The sequence below is a fragment of the Dasypus novemcinctus genome, chromosome 23 (genome assembly GCF_030445035.2).
Source record: "Dasypus novemcinctus isolate mDasNov1 chromosome 23, mDasNov1.1.hap2, whole genome shotgun sequence".
Classification (NCBI taxonomy): domain Eukaryota; kingdom Metazoa; phylum Chordata; class Mammalia; order Cingulata; family Dasypodidae; genus Dasypus; species Dasypus novemcinctus.
The window spans coordinates 53,510,680-53,528,781 of NC_080695.1; the positions used below are offsets into that span (position 1 = coordinate 53,510,680).

The window sequence follows — 18,102 nt, forward strand, 5'->3', positions numbered from 1 at the left end:
AACACCAAAAAATTAGGTAACTTAGATGAAATGGACAGTCTTAGAAACACAAACTACCTACACTGACTCAAGAAGAAAGAGAAGATTTCAACAAACCAATAACCAGCAAAGAGCTTGAATCAGTAATCACAAACCTCCCAACAAAGAAAACCTAGGACCAGAAGACTTCACAGGGAAATTTTATCAAACATTCCAAGAAGAGCTAAACCAATCCTGCTGAAGCTCTTCCAAACTGTTGAAGAGGAGGGAATACTTCCTAATTTATTCTATGAAGCCAGCATCACACTCATACCAAAGCCAGATAAAGATACTATGAGAAAAGAAAATTACAAAGCAATAGCTCTTATGAATACACATGCAGAAATTTCCAACAAAATGCTAGCAAAGCAGTAGGACAACACACCAAAAGAATTATACACCATGTTCAGTGGGATTTATGCCTGGTGTGCAAGGGTGGTCCGATATAAGAGAATCAATTAATGTAATACACTACATTAACAGAATGAAGGGGAAAAACAAATGATTGTATCAATCGATGCAGAAAAGGCATTGGAAATAATTCAGCACCTTCTTGATAAAAACACTTAGTAAACAAGGAATAGAAGGAAACTTCCTCAACATGATAAAGGGCATATATGAAAAACCCACAGCTAACATCCTGCGTAAGGGTGAAAGACTGCAATCTTTCCCTCTAAGACAGGGGTTCTTAGCCTTTTTTGTCCATGGACCCATTTGTCAATCAGGTAAAAACCACAGACCCCTTCTCAGAATGTAGCAACAAGTAGTTTTATGACATCAGCATGTCTTTAAATTAAATTTTAGGATTATTCAAAATTATTTTTTACAGTGTTCCCTTAATTTCAATACCTGATAACCTAACATGGTTCAGCATCTGTTCAAGTGGTCTTTTTCAGCAAACATGTAGAAATTTGAGTTTTCCCTGAGTGTCATAAAACCATCTCTGTCATCCTACCAGCCTTTTTGCAGACAGTTATCTACTACACTCAGAATACACTACATCAAAATAAAAATCAGGGAAGCGGACTTGGTCCAATGGATAGGGCATCTGCCTACCACATGGGAGGTCCAGGGTTCAAAGCTGGGGCCTCCTTGACCCATGTGGAGCTGGCCCATGTGCAGTGCTGATGCCCACAAGGAGTGCGATGCCATGCAGGGGTGTCCCCCACATAGGGGAACCCCGCACACAAGGAGTGCGCCCCGTAAGGAGAGCCACCCAGCGCGAAAGAAAGTGCAGCCTGCCCAAGAATGGCACCACACACAGGAAGAGCTGACACAACAAGATGACGCAACAAAGAAAGAAACACAGATTCCTAGTGTTGCTGATAAGGATAGAAGCAGTCACGGAAGAGCACAGCCAAGGGACACAGAGAGCAGACAATGGCGGGGGGGGGAGGGTAAATAAATAAATAAATCTTTGAAAAATAAAAAAAAAATCATCGTAAGTCCACACTATATTGTGTATTCTTAAATAAATATGTCACACCCACACCAACATGTCCCCACAAAAATAATGTTTTTTTTGAATTTTCATTTCAAGTTCACAGACCCCTGAAGGGTTCTATGAACCCCTGGTTAAGAACCCCTTCTCTATGATCAGGAACAAGACTAGCATGCCCACGGCCACCATTGTTATTCAACATCGTAATAGAAGTTCTTGCCAGAGAAAATAGGCAAGAAAAATATTAAAGTAATTGAAAAAGAAGAAGTAAAACTTTCCCTATTTGCAGATGACATGATCCTATATATAGAAAATTCTGAAAATCTGCAGCAATGCTCCTAGAGCTAATAAATGAATTCAGCAAAGTGGAGGGTTACAAAATCAACACTCAAAAATCATTCTTATTTCAAAGGGGGCGGGGCAAGATGGCGGTAGAGTAAGGCACTCCAAGAGTCAGCTCATCCTGACTCCTGGGCAGTTAGTAATCACCCAGAGCTATCTAAAGCACCTGTTGGGGCTCCAGGACACCAGAAGAGCATCCTACAACATCCTTGAAAGAATGAAAGGAAGAGACTCCCTGTCTGCAGTGAAGATTCATGAGTAGAGTGCTCCACGCCACAGAGGCCGATGCCCATCCTCCACTGGTGGCAGAAGCCACCTGGGGAGCTATTCCATGGTTGGAGTTGGAAGCTCCACTTCTTAAAAATGGGGAAGGAAGAAATGGCTGGGTATCAACTTCAGCTACTGATTAGTAAATTCAGCTGGCTAAAGTATAATCCTAAGAACAGTTAAAGCTTGAACCTATCCAAGTTGGCAAGCAGCTGATAGCCACAATTTTAACTCTCCCTCTGGCATGAGAGAAAGTGGGGCTGATCAAAAATGACAGATGGTAGGGACTGGCTTCTTTCTACCCAGATCAGATTGTAGCCCTAGCCTAGGCCCCAGCCTCTGGCAGGAAGGAAGCTGGGAGGACTGTACCAGCCCCTCCAGGCAACTGTAGGAGCTTTCAGGCAGCACAGACTAAATAGTTGGACACCTGCGACTCCATCTTCACACCCCAATTGGATAGGAGGGGAGCTGTGCTTCCTTGGCCTCTCTGGGCAACTGCAAGTGCTTTTGGCCTGCACAGACTGATTTGTTAAGCACCTTTGATTTCATCCCCACATCTCCCATAGGATAAGAGGGGGCTGGCATTTCTGCAACCTCTCTGGGCAACTGCAGGCACTTTCAGCCCACACCAACTGGATACTCGGACACCTCTAGCTCCATCCCTGCCCACCCCCCATAGGATAGGAGGAGAACTGTGCTTCCTCAGCCTCTCTGGGCACTTGCAGGCACCTTCAGCCCACAGAGAATGGTTTGTTGAGAGCCTGGGACTTCACTGCTGCCTCCTCCATAGCACAGGAGGGGCCAGTGTTTCCTCAGCCTACCTGGACAACTGCAGGTGTTTTTGGACTACACAGACTCGTGTTGGGTGCCTGTGGTTCCATTCTGACCTCTTAAAGGGCAGAAAGCACAGTGTTCCCTCAGCCTTTTAGGGCAACTGCAGATGATTTTGGCCTACATGGATTAGATCATGGCCATTCTGGAGGCTCCATCCTCACACCTGGTAGGGAAAGAGGGGGTCAGTGCTACTTCAGTCAACCTGGGTAACAGCAGTCAGTTTTGACCTGCATGGCTTAGTTTGCTGCCCACAACTGCAGCTCCAACCCCACCCCAGGCAGGGGAGGAAGGGGCCTGAAGCTTCATCAGTCTTTCCAGGCAACAACAGATGGTCTTGGCCTGCAGGTTTGGATTATTACACACAGCTGCAGCTCCATTCCTACCCCTGGCAGAGGAGAAAGGTGGGAGAAGCTTCATCAGTTCCTGGGGCAAGGCAGGCAGCTTCAGCCTCCAGAGCTTACAGTACCAACTACATCTGCACCTCTTACTACACAACCAGCAAGGGAGAAAGGGCAAGAAAATCCTAAACTAAAGAGAGAAACTGCACCCGGAATAAATACATCTAGTAAGTCAGATGCCAAGACACCAACAATCCATAGTAAAAAACAGGAAAATATGACTCAGTCAAAGGAACAAGATAAGCCTCTAGATGACATAAAGGAATTGAGACAAATAATCATAAATGTTAAATAAATCTTAATAGATTCAATGAAATGGCTATAGAGATTAAGGATAATGAAGACACTGGGTGAGCACAAAGGAGAATTTGAAAGCATACATAGAAAAATAGCAAATCTCATGACAATGAAAACCATGATAAGTGAAATTTAAAAAAAAAACACTGGAGGTATATAACAATGGAATTGAGGAGGCAGAAGAAAGATCAGTGTGCTTGAAGACATGGCCTCAAAAAATGAAGATATGAAAGAACAGATGAAGAAAAGAATGGGAAAAAACTGAACAGGGTCTCAGGGAGCCAACAGACATGCAAATAGACAGCCAATAGACATGCAAACATATGTGTCTTGGAAGTCCCAGAAGGAGAAGAGAAAGGAAAGGAGGCAGAAGGAATATTTGAAAAAGTAATGGCTGAAAATTTCCCAACCATATTGAAAGGCATAAATATCCATGTCCATGAAGTACAACATATCCCTCTCAAATAAATCAAACTAGACCTACTCTGAGGCACTTAATAATCAGAAGTCAAATGCCAAAGACAAAGAAAGAATTCTGAGAGCAGCAAGAGAAAGCAATGAATCATTATAAGGGATACCCAATAAGATTAAGTGATGATTTCTCATCAGAAATCATGGAGGCAAGAGGCAGTGGTATAATATATTCACAATACTGCAAGGGAAAAAAAACTGCCAACAAGTAATTTATATCTGGCAAGATTATCTTTCAAAAATAAGGATGAATTTAGAATATTCACAGATAAACAGAATCTGAGAGAGTTTGTAACTGAGACCAACTTTGCAGGAAATACTAAAGGGAGTGCTACAGCCTGAAAAGAAAAGACCATTCAAAGAAGATTTAATACCAATCTTACCCAAACTCTTCTAAGAAATGAACAAGAAGGAACACTACCAAACTCATTCAATGAAGCCAATATCACCCTAATACCAAAATCAGATAAAGATATTTTGAAAAAAAGAAAATTACAGACCATTTCCCTATGAATACTGTTGCGAAACTCTTCAACAAAATACTTCATAATTGGGGGAGCAGATGTAGTTCAAGTGGTTGAGTGCCTGCTTCCCATGTACAAGGTCCCAGTTTTGGTACCCAGTACCTCCTAAAAACAAAACAAAACAAACAAACAAACAAAAAACAACTCTCATTGGGGAGCAGATGTAGCTCAGTGGTTGAACACCTGCTTCCCATGGATGAGGTCCTTGGGACCTCCTGAAAAAAAAAAATCCTTGCTAGTCAAATCCAATAGCACATTAAAAGAATATATCATCATGATGAAATGGGTTTTGCACCAGGCATGCAAGGGTGGTTCAACACAAGAAAATCAATCAGCATAATACAGCACATTAATAAATTAAAGAAGAAAAATCACATGATCCTATTGATTGACACAGAAAAGGCATTTGACAAAACATAGCATCCTTTCTTGATAAAAATACTACAAAAGATAGGAATTGAAGGAAACTTTCCCAACATGATAAAGATCATATAGGAAAAACCCACAGTTAACATTGTACTCAATGGTGAAAGACTGACAGCTTCCCCGTTGAAATCAGGAACAAAACAAGGATGCCCACTGTCACCACTGTTGTTCAAAATAGTGCTAGAAGTTCTAGCTACAGCAAATAGGCAAGAAAAATAAATAAAAGGCATCCAAATTGGACAAATACTGCATCATTTCCCTAGTTTGCAAGGACAAATTTTGCTTGGTCTTGCTAATATGAACTAAATATGAAGAATAAAGTGCATGGAGTTAAAACCTAGAGTAAAGGTTATTAGGAGGTAAGAGGAGGGCTAAGAAGGTGTGCTGATATTTAATATAGGTGGAAGTTTTAATTAACTTGATTGTAAAAGTGTGGAAATGGATAAAGTTGATGGCAACAAATTATAATGAGTCAAACTAATGTAGCTGGTCTATAAATGTGACTGTGGTTAAAAAAAGTAGTCTAGGGATGTAAATGTCAATTGAAAGAAAGCTAGAAAATAATCTAAGGACTGAATAACTACGTGAGCCCAGAGGTGGATGAGAATTGTGGTTAATAGTACAAATGCAAGAATGGCCTAGTTCTATGATCTAGAACAAATGTGTATCACTATTGCAAGGTGGTAAGAACGTGGAGAAGCATTGGGAAAATACAATTAATGTAACCTATGGACTATAGTTAACAACAATGCTGTACTATTCTTGCATCAGTGCAAAGATGTACTGTGTTAATAATAGGGAGTATGGAAAAAGTATATCAAATTTACACTAATAGATCATAGTTAGTACTAATAGTCTGATGATATTATTAATATCTCGTATTTTGTAACAAATGTTCCACAACATTGTAGTGTGTTGGTGGAGGGGTGCTGTTTGGAAATTCCACACATGTTTATGATTGTTTTGTAAGTTTACAACCTCTCTAATAAAAATATATTTTTAAAAATCATTAATATTTCTATACACAAGCAATGAACAGAAGAAATCCAGAAAAAAAATCATTTACAATAGCAACTAAAAGAATAAAAAATCTAGTACTAAATCCAACCCAAAAGGTAAAGATTTTGTATACAGGAATAAATGGAAGGACATTCTGTGTTCATGAATTTAAGACTAAATATTGCTAAGATGTGAGTTCTACCTAAAGTGATTTACATATTCAACACAATCCCAATCAAAATTCCAACTGCCAGCTTTGCAGAAATGGAGAAGCCAATCATCAAATTTATTTGGGAGGGTAAAGGGCTACAAAAAGCCAAAAACATCTTGGAAAAGAAGAACAAAGTTGGAGGACTCACTCTTTCTGACCTTAAAAACTTATTACAAAGCTATAGTGGTCAAAACATTATGGTGGGAAACGGACTTGGCACAGTGGTTAGGGCATCCGTCTACCACATGGGAGGTCCACAGTTCAAACCCCAGGCCTCCTTGACCCGTGTGGAGCTGGCCCATGCACAGTGCTGATGTGCGCCATGCCACGCAGGGGTGTCCCCCGCGTAGGGGAGCCCCACGCGCAAGGAGTGCACACGTAAGGAGAGCCGCCCAGGGCAACATAAAGTGCAGCCTGCCCAGGAATGGCGCCACCCACACTTCCCGTGCTGCTGACGACAACAGAAGCGGACAGAGAAACAAGACGCAGCAAATAGACACAGAGAACAGACCCCCAGGGGAGGGGGGGGGGGATTAAATAAATAAATCTTTAAAAAAAAAAAAACTTTATGGTACTGGCACAAGAAGAGACAGACACATAGACCAATGGAATCTAATTGAGAGCTCAGAAGTCAATCCTCACATTTATGGCCAACTGATTTTTTATTAAGGGGCAAAGACCACTCAATTGGCAAAAATTACTATTCAACAAATGTTGCTAGGTAAACTAGATCTCTATTTGCAAAAGAATGAAGGAAAACTCTTACTGCATACCTTATAGAAATACCAACTCAAAATGGATCAAAGATCTAAATGTAAGAGCCAGAACTCCTAGAAGAAAATCTAAGGATGCATCTTCAGGACTTTTGGTAGGCAGTAGTTTCTCAGACTACACCCAAAACACAAGCAACAAAAGAAAACATCAATAAATGGGACCTCATCAAAATTAAAAACTTTTAGACCACAAAGGACTTTATTATGAAAGTAAAATGACAGTCTACACAATGGGAGAAAATATTTGGGAAACTTTTATCTGATAAAGGTTTAACATCCAGAATATATAAAGAAATCTTTCAACTTAACAACAAAAAGACAAACAATACAATTTAAAAATGAACAAATGACTTGATAGACATCTCCAAAGAAGATATACAAATGTCTAAAAGCACATGAAAATATGTTCAACATCATTAGCCATGAGGGAGATACAACTCAAAATCACAATAAGATACCATTGCATATCCACTAGAATGGCTACTATTTAAAAAAAAAAAAAAACAGAAAACTACAGGTTTTGGAGAGGATATGGAGAAATAGGAACACTGTACATTGCTGATGGGAATGTAAAATGGTGCAGCTGCTGTGGAAGACAGTTTGGTGGTTCCTCACAAAGTGAAGCAAAGAATTATCATATGACCTGGCAATCCCACTTTTAAGTATATATCCAAAAGAATTGGGTGCAGGGACTCAAACAGATATTTGCATACCAATGTTCATAGCAGTATTATTCACAATCACCGAAAGATGGAAGCAACCCAAGAGTCCATCAACCAATGAATGGATAAATAAAAGATAGTACACACACATAGTGCAGTATTATTCAGCCATAAAGAGGAAGAAAGTTCTGATACATGTAACAACATGGGGTGAACCTTGGCAATATCATGTTGAGTGTAATAAGCCAGACACAAAAGGACAGCTCTTGTATGTTCTCACTGATATGAAAGAATTAGAATAAACAAATGTGTAAAGTCAGAATCTAGAATATAGGTTACCAGGGGTGGGGATAAGGATTAGGGAGTTAAGACTTAAAATGTACAGAGTTCTTACTTGGGACTATGGAAATGTTTTGTTAATGGATGGTGAATGATAGCACAACATTGTGAACATAATTAACAACCCTGAAATATATATATACATACATACATACATATATATATATATGAATATAACTAAAAGAGGAAATGTTAGGAGGTCTGTATGGCAATAGAATATTTTTTTTATCCGTGGTATTACACTACACAAATAGTAAACCCTTAATTAAGTGATGGACAATTGTTAATAGAACAATTACACAATTATAAAAATGTGATTACATCCATGTTAACAAATGTTCCACACCAATGCAAGGTGTTAATATTAAAGTGGCATGTGGGAGTCCTGTATTTAATGCATGATTGTTCTGGAAACCCAAAATTCTCTAATTATTTTAATGGTGAAAAAATAAAAAGTAAATATAATTTGAATGACAGAAGTAACATGTAGAAAGATGGGTTCAGCATAAAAGCAGGTAAGAACATGCAAAGGTGATCCTGCAGCACTGTGGTAGCCTCAAGGGAAGGAAGGATGGAGGGAGGGAAGAGGATAGGAAGGGAGTAACTTCAAAGCATAGATTATTCCTTAACTGTACTTACCCTCAGGGAGGGCAATTTAAGTAACCGGAAAGCAAGAGTAGAGGGGAAATTTACTTTTCTCCATTAGTTTTTAAAATTTTATACCATGTGTGTATATTGCCTACCCAAAAAATAAGTATAATTTCTTTTAAAATTAATCTGAAAGTCATGATCTTTTCAGTTCCTTCAATTCTAAACCCACTTCAAGAGGAATGATCCTATCCTAAAACCCCAGTTCTAAAAAGGTTCTTAAGTGGTCATAGGATCCAGTCTCCTACCTGAAAAGCAGTCCCATATTTTCCATGTAGCCAGACAAAAGAGCATGGGATTTGGAATCTGGGGGTCTAGATTTTGTCCCTGTCATGGCTTATTAACTGTGACTCTAAACGGGTTCCCTAAGCTCTCTGAATCAGTTTCATCTCTAAAGTGAAGAAAGTAGAATTACCATCTCTCATGGTCATATGAAGAACAAGTAAACTACAATGTAGGCATGACTCAGCAAAATAATATCCAGATGTCTAAATTAGAGGCAATTGGTAATACAGAGATTGCCCCTCAAAAACATTGGTTCAATCCCTTTGACTTCCATGAGAATGCCCCAAGAAACATACTTTGGAGAGGTGCCTAAGTAGGACTTTCAGGGTAGCCAAGAACTCGTCTTTGCTTTAAAGATAAACCAGATTCTCTTCCTTCCACAGCAAACATCCTGACGGTGATCATCCTCTCTCAGCTGGTGGCCAGAAGGCAGAAGTCCTCCTACAACTATCTCTTGGCACTTGCTGCTGCTGATATTTTGGTTCTCTTTTTCATCGTGTTTGTGGATTTCCTGTTGGAAGATTTCATCTTGAACATGCAGATGCCTCAGGTCCCAGACAAAATCATAGAAGTGCTGGAATTCTCATCCATCCACACCTCCATTTGGATTACTGTTCCATTAACAATTGACAGGTATATCGCTGTCTGCCACCCACTCAAATACCACACGGTCTCCTACCCAGCCCGCACCCGGAAAGTCATCGTGAGTGTTTACATTACCTGTTTCCTGACCAGCATCCCCTACTACTGGTGGCCCAACATCTGGACTGAAGACTATATCAGCACCTCCATGCATCACGTCCTCATCTGGATTCACTGCTTCACTGTGTACCTGGTGCCCTGCTCTATATTTTTCATCTTAAACTCAATTATTGTGTACAAGCTCAGAAGGAAGAGCAATTTTCGGCTCCGTGGCTACTCCACAGGGAAAACCACTGCCATCTTGTTCACCATTACCTCCATCTTCGCCACCCTCTGGGCACCCCGCATCATCATGATTCTCTACCACCTCTACGGGGCTCCCATCCAGAACCGCTGGCTGGTGCATATCATGTCCGACATTGCCAACATGTTGGCTCTTCTGAACACAGCCATCAACTTCTTCCTCTACTGCTTCATCAGCAAGCGGTTCCGCACCATGGCAGCTGCCACTCTCAAGGCCTTCTTCAAGTGCCAGAAGCAGCCTGTACAGTTCTACACCAACCATAACTTTTCTATAACGAGTAGCCCCTGGATCTCACCAGCCAACTCACACTGCATCAAGATGCTGGTGTACCAGTATGACAAAAATGGAAAGCCTATAAAAGTATCTCCATGACCCCATAGGTGTGGCACCTGTGTGCCTCTGTTTAATCCATTTTCAGATGGGAGGGAGTCCCATCTTATGGCCGAACAGCTCTCCTTGAGAGTGCTAACCTGATTTCCTGTCTCTACAGACCGAGAAATTCTCAGGCTGGTTGGTAGATGAGAAAGGATGGAAGAGAAGAAAGAAAAGCATGAATATTGTTTTTATTTGTGTATTCATTTTCACAAAGTCAAGAAGACAGCTAAAGTTCCTACCAATTTGAAGATGCCATTAGAGGTTGTGTCATCATCCTGTGGCGAGTAAGGTCATGCAGTAGAGAAATAGTCTGTGACTTAGCCCTGGCACCATCCACAGTCACTGGGAAATGTTCATTTATGTGACATACCAACTGCAGTTACACATAGCTGAGCCCTCTTCTCCCAAAAGTTGAGGTTATCCATCACTTCACTGTGCCGTTCCCAGCAGCTAACAATGCTGACCGGCTCTGGATTTTTCCAAGGTGCCCTTTGTCCTAGAAAGGGTTGCAATCTTAAAGTAGCCCTGGCACCCCTAGCTGCAGAATGACACTGTGGGGACCAAGGAGTATTGAATCCCACCCAAACTCTGGCCAGAGCTTCTGCAGAAAGGCTCCAAACCAACACAACTATGACCCTCAGACTTGGGGTCTAAGATGTAGTCTTTCTATTTGCCGTTATGTATAGATTTTATCTCTCTCCTCCAAAACAAAGACCCTGCCTGGTGTGTGGGGGCAGAAGGAGGAATTCTTGAGCCCAGAAAAACAAAAAATTAAGCCCACTCTTGTCATTGTTTTGATCCATCCCCATATTGGCTATCCCTTTAGTCAAAAAAGCTTCTTGTTGCAGTGTCGTTCAAGATTCCTGGAGAAGCCTTGTATGCATAGAGCTGCCAACCCTGCCTCCTTGCTTGCCGAAACCCTCACCAAATTGTTTTATATGAAGTGACTTCCAAACTGCATTTAACGTTTGAGGGTCAGGAAGTGTTCTCTCTCCAAGTGTGAAAGGAGGCATTCTCAACTGTGCCCCACAGTCCAGCTGGCATTGCCATCCAGCCACAAATGCAAATACAATTGGCATGCAGAGATGCCCATTCAGTCTGCTGGTCTACATGTTGATGCACATGGCTTGAAAGGATGGTGCCCATTCTTAGTGAAGTTATTTATCCTAGAACTTTTGAAAAATGGTAAAATGTAAATGTATTTGTTTATTCTCTCTTTGCCTGTTGAAGGCAAGAAGAGTTCCAGGATGTAATGAGTGGGGGCATCTCTGTGTATTGTCATTCTTGTTTGCACTTGCATGCACTCACACACTTGATTACATTAGGCCCCTGTGGATCCAGTGATGTGTCTTGAAAGGGAAATCCATGCTGGAGTTCCTCTTAATTAATTTTTTCTACTTCTCTCCCTGCTTTTCAGTACTTGAAACCATCCCTATTTTGGAAGAAATCTCCTACTATGATAATGGGATGGCACAATATTGTTGATGACCAAACAAACAGCAGTCCTTCTGGAACACTTGGTTCCTTGTGCCAGCTCTTAACTGCATTTTTATCCCCAAACTGGACGACATGCCTCTCTTTTTTAATGGATTTTGCAAGAACTGAGTGGGGTAGAGAAGGTCCCAATGTGACACAAGTCCTAAACTTCAGGCAATGCCCTCAATACTAACTGAACATCATTTCAGAACATACTTTTCCTGATGATCCTAATTCCTACTCCTTTGAAAGAAACAACAATAGAGTCTCATCTTAACCAAGGATTAGATTCTAAAGTTGGCGCAAAAGACAAAAGTCTGGTATAGTAATTTACCTTTCAAAATCCACAGGAAGGAGCCATGTTTGAGACCCCATTCCATCTCTTTAAAGACCCCACATAGCTAAGTTTTTCTCCAGTGTTGGAACAAGTTGTTTCTTTGGTTGAGGACAAGACGGAGTTGGCTTGCATTTAGGGATCATATTGTATGAGTCCAATGTATATGAGAATATTAGAATTACACTAGCGCAACAAGAAGCTCCCGCTGCAAGAGGCTCCTGGAAGCTGTTTGAGGGAAGAGCAAATGTTGATCTCTGTCTCACGCTCTCTCAGGAATAAGGTCATTGAGTGGAACGGTGGGCACATTCCTCACACCCCTTAAATTCCATTTTGGTGTCCTTGTGTCTTTTCTGCCAAGCAGGGGTAGTTGAATATGTGTTCGTTAAATGTGAGTATGATGCGATTCCACCCCTTTATGAATAAACATTGTGACCAAAGACTACCCACACCGAGTATGTTTCTTTTGTAAATGCACAGCTCTGAAAAAATGCTAGTTTGAGTTATATGTGAATGAATCAAAGTGCAATATCTCTAAAGATTAAGCAATTCCTTTTTCAGAATGTGTGTAAGATAGAAAATATGTATGCCAATCCCAATGCTCTCTACGCCACATTTTTAATTGTGTATAAAAATTAATTGTTGATGTTTAAAAAAAGTAAAAACCAGGTGTGCAGTTGTAAAATTATCTTCATACCCTCATTTATTACTTCTCTTAACAATAGAAACTGTACCAAGTAGTTTTGTGATCTCTTTTCCTTCTGGCTATATTTTATATTTAAAAGAGGTCTGAATCTTGAAGTCACTTCAGTGAATTGTTGTCTTCTGATTAAAATGCATACCATGCTCATCAGGTTAGGTTGATACATAGTTCCTAAATTTATTTCAGTTAGTCTAAAGGCTTTTAATTTATTTTTATTTATAGTGATTATGGACAATAATGAAAAGTTTAAAAAAAAACTTTTAAACCTTTTCTTTCAGGCCAGTTTTGGAAATAAAGCCTTGAATTTTGAAGCCTGTTGTGTAAAGAGCTGCTGCTGATGGCACTTAAGCAATTGCCTTATATTGGGTTTTTGTGGTGCCTCTTGAAAGACTGTTAACTCTCATCTCTCTGTATGATTTGTGGCCCCAATTGGACATGCAGTAATGCTACACATGTACATGCTGTGCTTTTTATGAAACAACTCAAGGAATGGGGAAGGAAATGAGGGAGATGACAGACAAACCAAAAGGACAGACCATGAGAAGGCATGAACTTCCATTTTGCAAACACCCTGCAATTGGGAAAGATTACTTTGCACAGTTGGTACCTGCACTCCAACTTGGGGAGCCTAGCTGAAGTGAAAGAAAGACTCCAGCGTTGGCTACTCCAGTTCCAAGAGTGGGAGGTACCATAGAGAAATACTAAATGTTCGTATTTTCTTAATTATATAATATATTGTGTTTGGACTTGTTTGTATAATAATAAAATTTAATATGGTGCACATTCAGTGTTTGGTATTTGCATATATGTATAAACAGTTGCAGAATTCTGGTTCAGATTTTTAAAAGGGCACATACGACATTGTACTGGGTGCTAGAATGAGACCTGAGTCCCAGATGCCTTTTGCTTACCAGATATAGTTCAGAATTTAAGGATGCTGAATTATTCTTCCTATAATCCTAAATTAGGAAGCTCACTGGGTATAAATCTGAACTCTCCTGACCACATCCTCTACATGTTTTCAATTCAATGGTGGTCATAATCTAAATGGAATATCTAGTGTCATGCTAAAAGCATGAACTTTGGAGCCAGGCAGGCAAGGATGTCCCAGCTCTACCATTTACTAAGTTTGTGGCCTTGAGCAAGTCTTTGAAGATCCCTGGAAAGATGTCCATGTCTAGGGAAAAAAATGGTGCAAATTTTAATTTTCCCAGTAACCTGCAAGATATATGGAAACTCTCACAATCAGGAACCGAACTGTGTGACCTTGAGCAATGTCTCAACCTCTCTGAATCTCAATTTCCTCTTCCTAAAATGGCTGTAGCAATAATTCCAGTATTTACCTCCTGGGTGACTATTAGTAGTAGAGTCAAAGATGGTCTCTGATTCTGCGTCATTTTATGGGTGAGGATTCTAGGCCCAAAGAGATTAAGGGTCTTGCCCAGGTCACCTAGCAATTTATCCAACATCCTTTCCACTCTACCTCTTTGCCTTCTCTGCAACATTCTGACTCATCCCACAAAAGATTAGATCGCTTTTGTGTCCTTTCTGGAGTTGGGTATATTGCATAGTTTTCCTGCTCTTCAAAGCCAGGCCATTCAGGCATGAGATATACTATAACAGCCTCATAATTAAAGCACTTGGCTTGACCTTTCTCTGGGAAGTAGATTTTTTAAAAATTGACTTTATCTGGGATTCTAACCACAGTTCACAAACTTGCTATGCATTTTCCCACACAAACCACCATCAATTCTGACAGCCACCCACAAACTATTGTCACAATCTATCTTTGCATCAACTTGGAGAATGAAGCTGACTTACAAGTTGAAGGGGAAGTACAGAAAAGTAAAGAATTTGCTGAGAGGGTTGCAAACAGAAACCACTAGGCATGGCCACAGCATCCTCACTAATTTGTTCACCAACTCAGGGAAGCAGGATAAAAACTAGTTGATGGAGGTCGGACTGTTAAACATTTATCCTTTTATTAATGCTCTCACTAAATGTGATGGCTCAGCCTCTATAGAGGGTGTGCAATTAACCCACGTACTTGCCAGACACAACCAGGGGAATAAGAGGCTCATGTCTACTGAGATAGACACTGTGAATTTCCTAGGTTTATTGGGAGAATGTGTCACTGTCATGCCAGAAAAAGAAAAAAAAAATACTTTTCTGATTAAAAAAGAGCAAAACAGGGAAGAGAAATGCCTTCTCATCAACTCTCTAGATGAGCAGTGACTGTGATTATGGAGCTTTGTTACCTAGAGAATGGCGGTAAAATGGTATTTTTCTCCACTAGAGTCAGAGCTAGAGGGAGTAAGACTTAAACTGCAGTGTGAGGGTGGCAGATTAAACCCAAAGAAGAAACCCTTATAATGAGGTCTATTACTGCCATAAATGGTGCTCAGTGGGCGTTCTTAGACTCTGTTTCTCTGGGTATATTTCAAATGGATTGCGTATCAGTCATGGCTTTGGAGGAAACCAAATTTTACTCAGATGGTTTCAATGAAAGACTTTAACCAATAGACTGTTGAAACGGTGTGAGCGGGAGTAAGGGAAGCAACAAGGACTGTTGAGCCCCTAGGAACTAGAAACCTCCCTCACTCTGATGGGGAGCTCAAAGAGAGCTGGATCCTTGGAGGAGGAGTCTTCCAGCAAGAAGCTGCTATAGCATTGCCAGAGAGAGAATGCCATGGAGAAAGAAGGGATATCCCAACCTCTTTCTCCCCCCCTTGGATATCATGCTGGTGCCTCCCAGTGGTCAAGCTCAAACAGAAGGCAGCCAGCATGGGTGCCAGGATGCAGTCCACAGGGGCCAGACTCGAAGGCACAAAAGAGCGAAGAATATAGGTGAGGCAAGGCAGGAAGCAAACGCAGAATAACCAGTAAGGCTAGATTTTTATTTTACTATCATGGGTTAATTAGGGAGCTGGAGAAGGTCTTAGAGATTATCTCACTCAAAGAATTTTAAAAAAAGAAAGCTACAGCCCAAGTAATCCCTGTGCCCGAACTCTTACAACCTAGATGTTGATAGGACCTCTTTCCCGCAGTCCTTTCCCCAAAAATATAGACTAGATTATATAATTTTGTAAACTTGCTTTCCAACCTAAATAGTTAGAAAATACTTATACTAATCTCAGCATCTCCAATGATCACTTAACTTGAACATGTTTGGAGATGGACAGGAGAGAGTCGAGGGATTGGGCACTCATTTAACAACCACCATGTCCCAACCACTCCTATGCTCATTCATTTATTTGACTAATGTCAACTGAAATATTCTGTGTGCCAAGTTCTATCCTAGGAATTGGTGATTCATCAGTGAACAACACAGATAAGGCTCCTGCCCCTGCAGTTCATACCTTCTATTGGAACAAAGAGATAATATACAGGGAAGCAAATAAGATAATTTCAGATAGTGCTAGACAATAGGAGATAAATAATAATAAGTGACTGGGATTGGGTAGGAGCAACATTAGATAAGTCAGTCAGGGAAGATCTTTTTGAGATGGTGGCAACAGAACTGGAACCCAAATGAAAAAGAGACAAGCATACAAATAGCATTCTGGGCAAAGGGACAAAAAAATACAAATACCCTGAAATGGGAATAACCTTAAAGTGTGCATGGCAATAAAAGAAAACTAGTAATTCTGAAGCATAGTGATCCAAAGGGAGAGGGTATGGGACAAGGCAGTGAGGGGTGCAGGAGCACAACTAGGTAGGGCTTTGTGAGCCCTGGTGAGGAATTTGGTGGGAAGTCATGGGAAAGTTTTAAGTAAGGAATCAATGGGATCTTCTTTTCTCATTTAATCATCGTAACAATTCTTGAAGGAAAGTGTTACCCCCATTCTCCAGATGCAAAATCTTAAGTCTCATGGGGATCAGATCAAGACTGTAGATGAAATAATACAGGCTCCACTAACAGCAAAGGTATAAAATATCTTTATTTTTTTTAAAAATATTTAATGCACCACTTTCAATAATAAATATTTTCAATGCCATTGTTTTGCAAATGGTTTTATACACCGATATCAATTCCTTTTCCAGCTCAGGCAATGGCCCTTTAAAAAATGATCGCCTGTGCTTCTGTCCAAAGTGCTGAAGTAATTTGTTTTTTATGCCTGAAGATAAGGATTTGTAATTCGCCACCACAAAAAAAAAAAAAAAAAAAGGAATGGGGCAGCCTTGTTTACCTTATGAATATATTTAAAGATAGTAAGAGTTCTTATAGAGGCAAGTTCCACTAGAACAGGGGTTCTTAACCAGGGGTCCACATGGTGAGGTGGAGGAGGGTGGTAGCCATGGAAAGATTCCAGGGGTCCGTGAGCTTGAATGGAAAAAAAATAAAAGTTAATTTTTAATTTTTTTAATCAACTAAATAAAACTATCTGCCGTTACATTCTGAGAAGTCAGTGGTTTTCACCTGACTGGCAAAGGGGTTCTTGGAACCAAAAAAGGGTAAGAACCCCTGCACTTGAGCCTTGCTTCTCAAACTATGGTCCCCCAAACTGCTGCAGAAGCATCCTCCCCAACTTGTTAGGCTGACTCCAGCCTCCTGAGCCAGAATCTGCATTTTAACAAAATCCTACAACCCACCTCACCCCTGATGATTCATACGCACATTAAAGTTTGAGAAGCTCTGGACTAGTACAGTTTAAAACAGTGGCTTCTCACCCCTGGGGAGCTTTTGAAAATTCACAAGCCTAGGGTAAAATCTAGACATCAATAGTTTTTAAAGTTCCTCAGATGATTCCAATGTGCAGCCAAGATGGAAAGACACTGATTTATTTTCAAAGGAAACTTTATAACACTACCATAAATGAAAAACCAGTATTACCAGCTATAAATACATGGAAACCATTAAAAAATGATCAAAGATTGTGAATAAATTCTCACCATATACTATTGTCTGAACTTGATATCAATTCCCTTTTTGTTAAAAACAAAAGATAGGTGATACGAGCCTACTATCACCTACTAACCTAATTAGAAGGATGGACAGGAAATTAAAAAGGGAAACTTTATTTTCACAATTTGCTTCAATTTTACCTGAGGCCAAGTCTTGTGCCATCTAAATCCATTCACATGCCGCTGTGGTAGGAGCATCATGCATTGATCTATTAAATAAGGAATCTTCAGCTGTTTCTTAATTTTAGTGATTTCCAAACTTAGCTGTACTTTAGAATCACCTGGAATTTTTTTAAAAAAAACACACTTATGGCCAAGCCCTATCCCCAGAGGAACTAAAGCAGAACCTCTGGGAATGGGCCCAAGGCAATGGAATTTTCTAAAGCATTTGCAGGTGATTCTGATAAGCAATGGAGATTGAGAGCCAC

General features: G+C 40.3%; 1 protein-coding gene across 1 annotated transcript in view; it reads left to right on the forward strand.

Moving 5' to 3' along the window:
• GPR139 (G protein-coupled receptor 139) overlaps positions 1-13,552 on the forward strand; it is a 54,877-nt gene extending 41,325 nt beyond the window's left edge. The window contains exon 2 of the mRNA XM_004450398.2: positions 9,319-13,552. Coding sequence (XP_004450455.1) covers positions 9,319-10,253 — 935 coding nt within the window. The 3' untranslated portion in view covers positions 10,254-13,552. The remainder of the gene's footprint in view (positions 1-9,318) is intronic.
• The last annotated feature ends 4,550 nt before the right edge of the window (positions 13,553-18,102 follow it).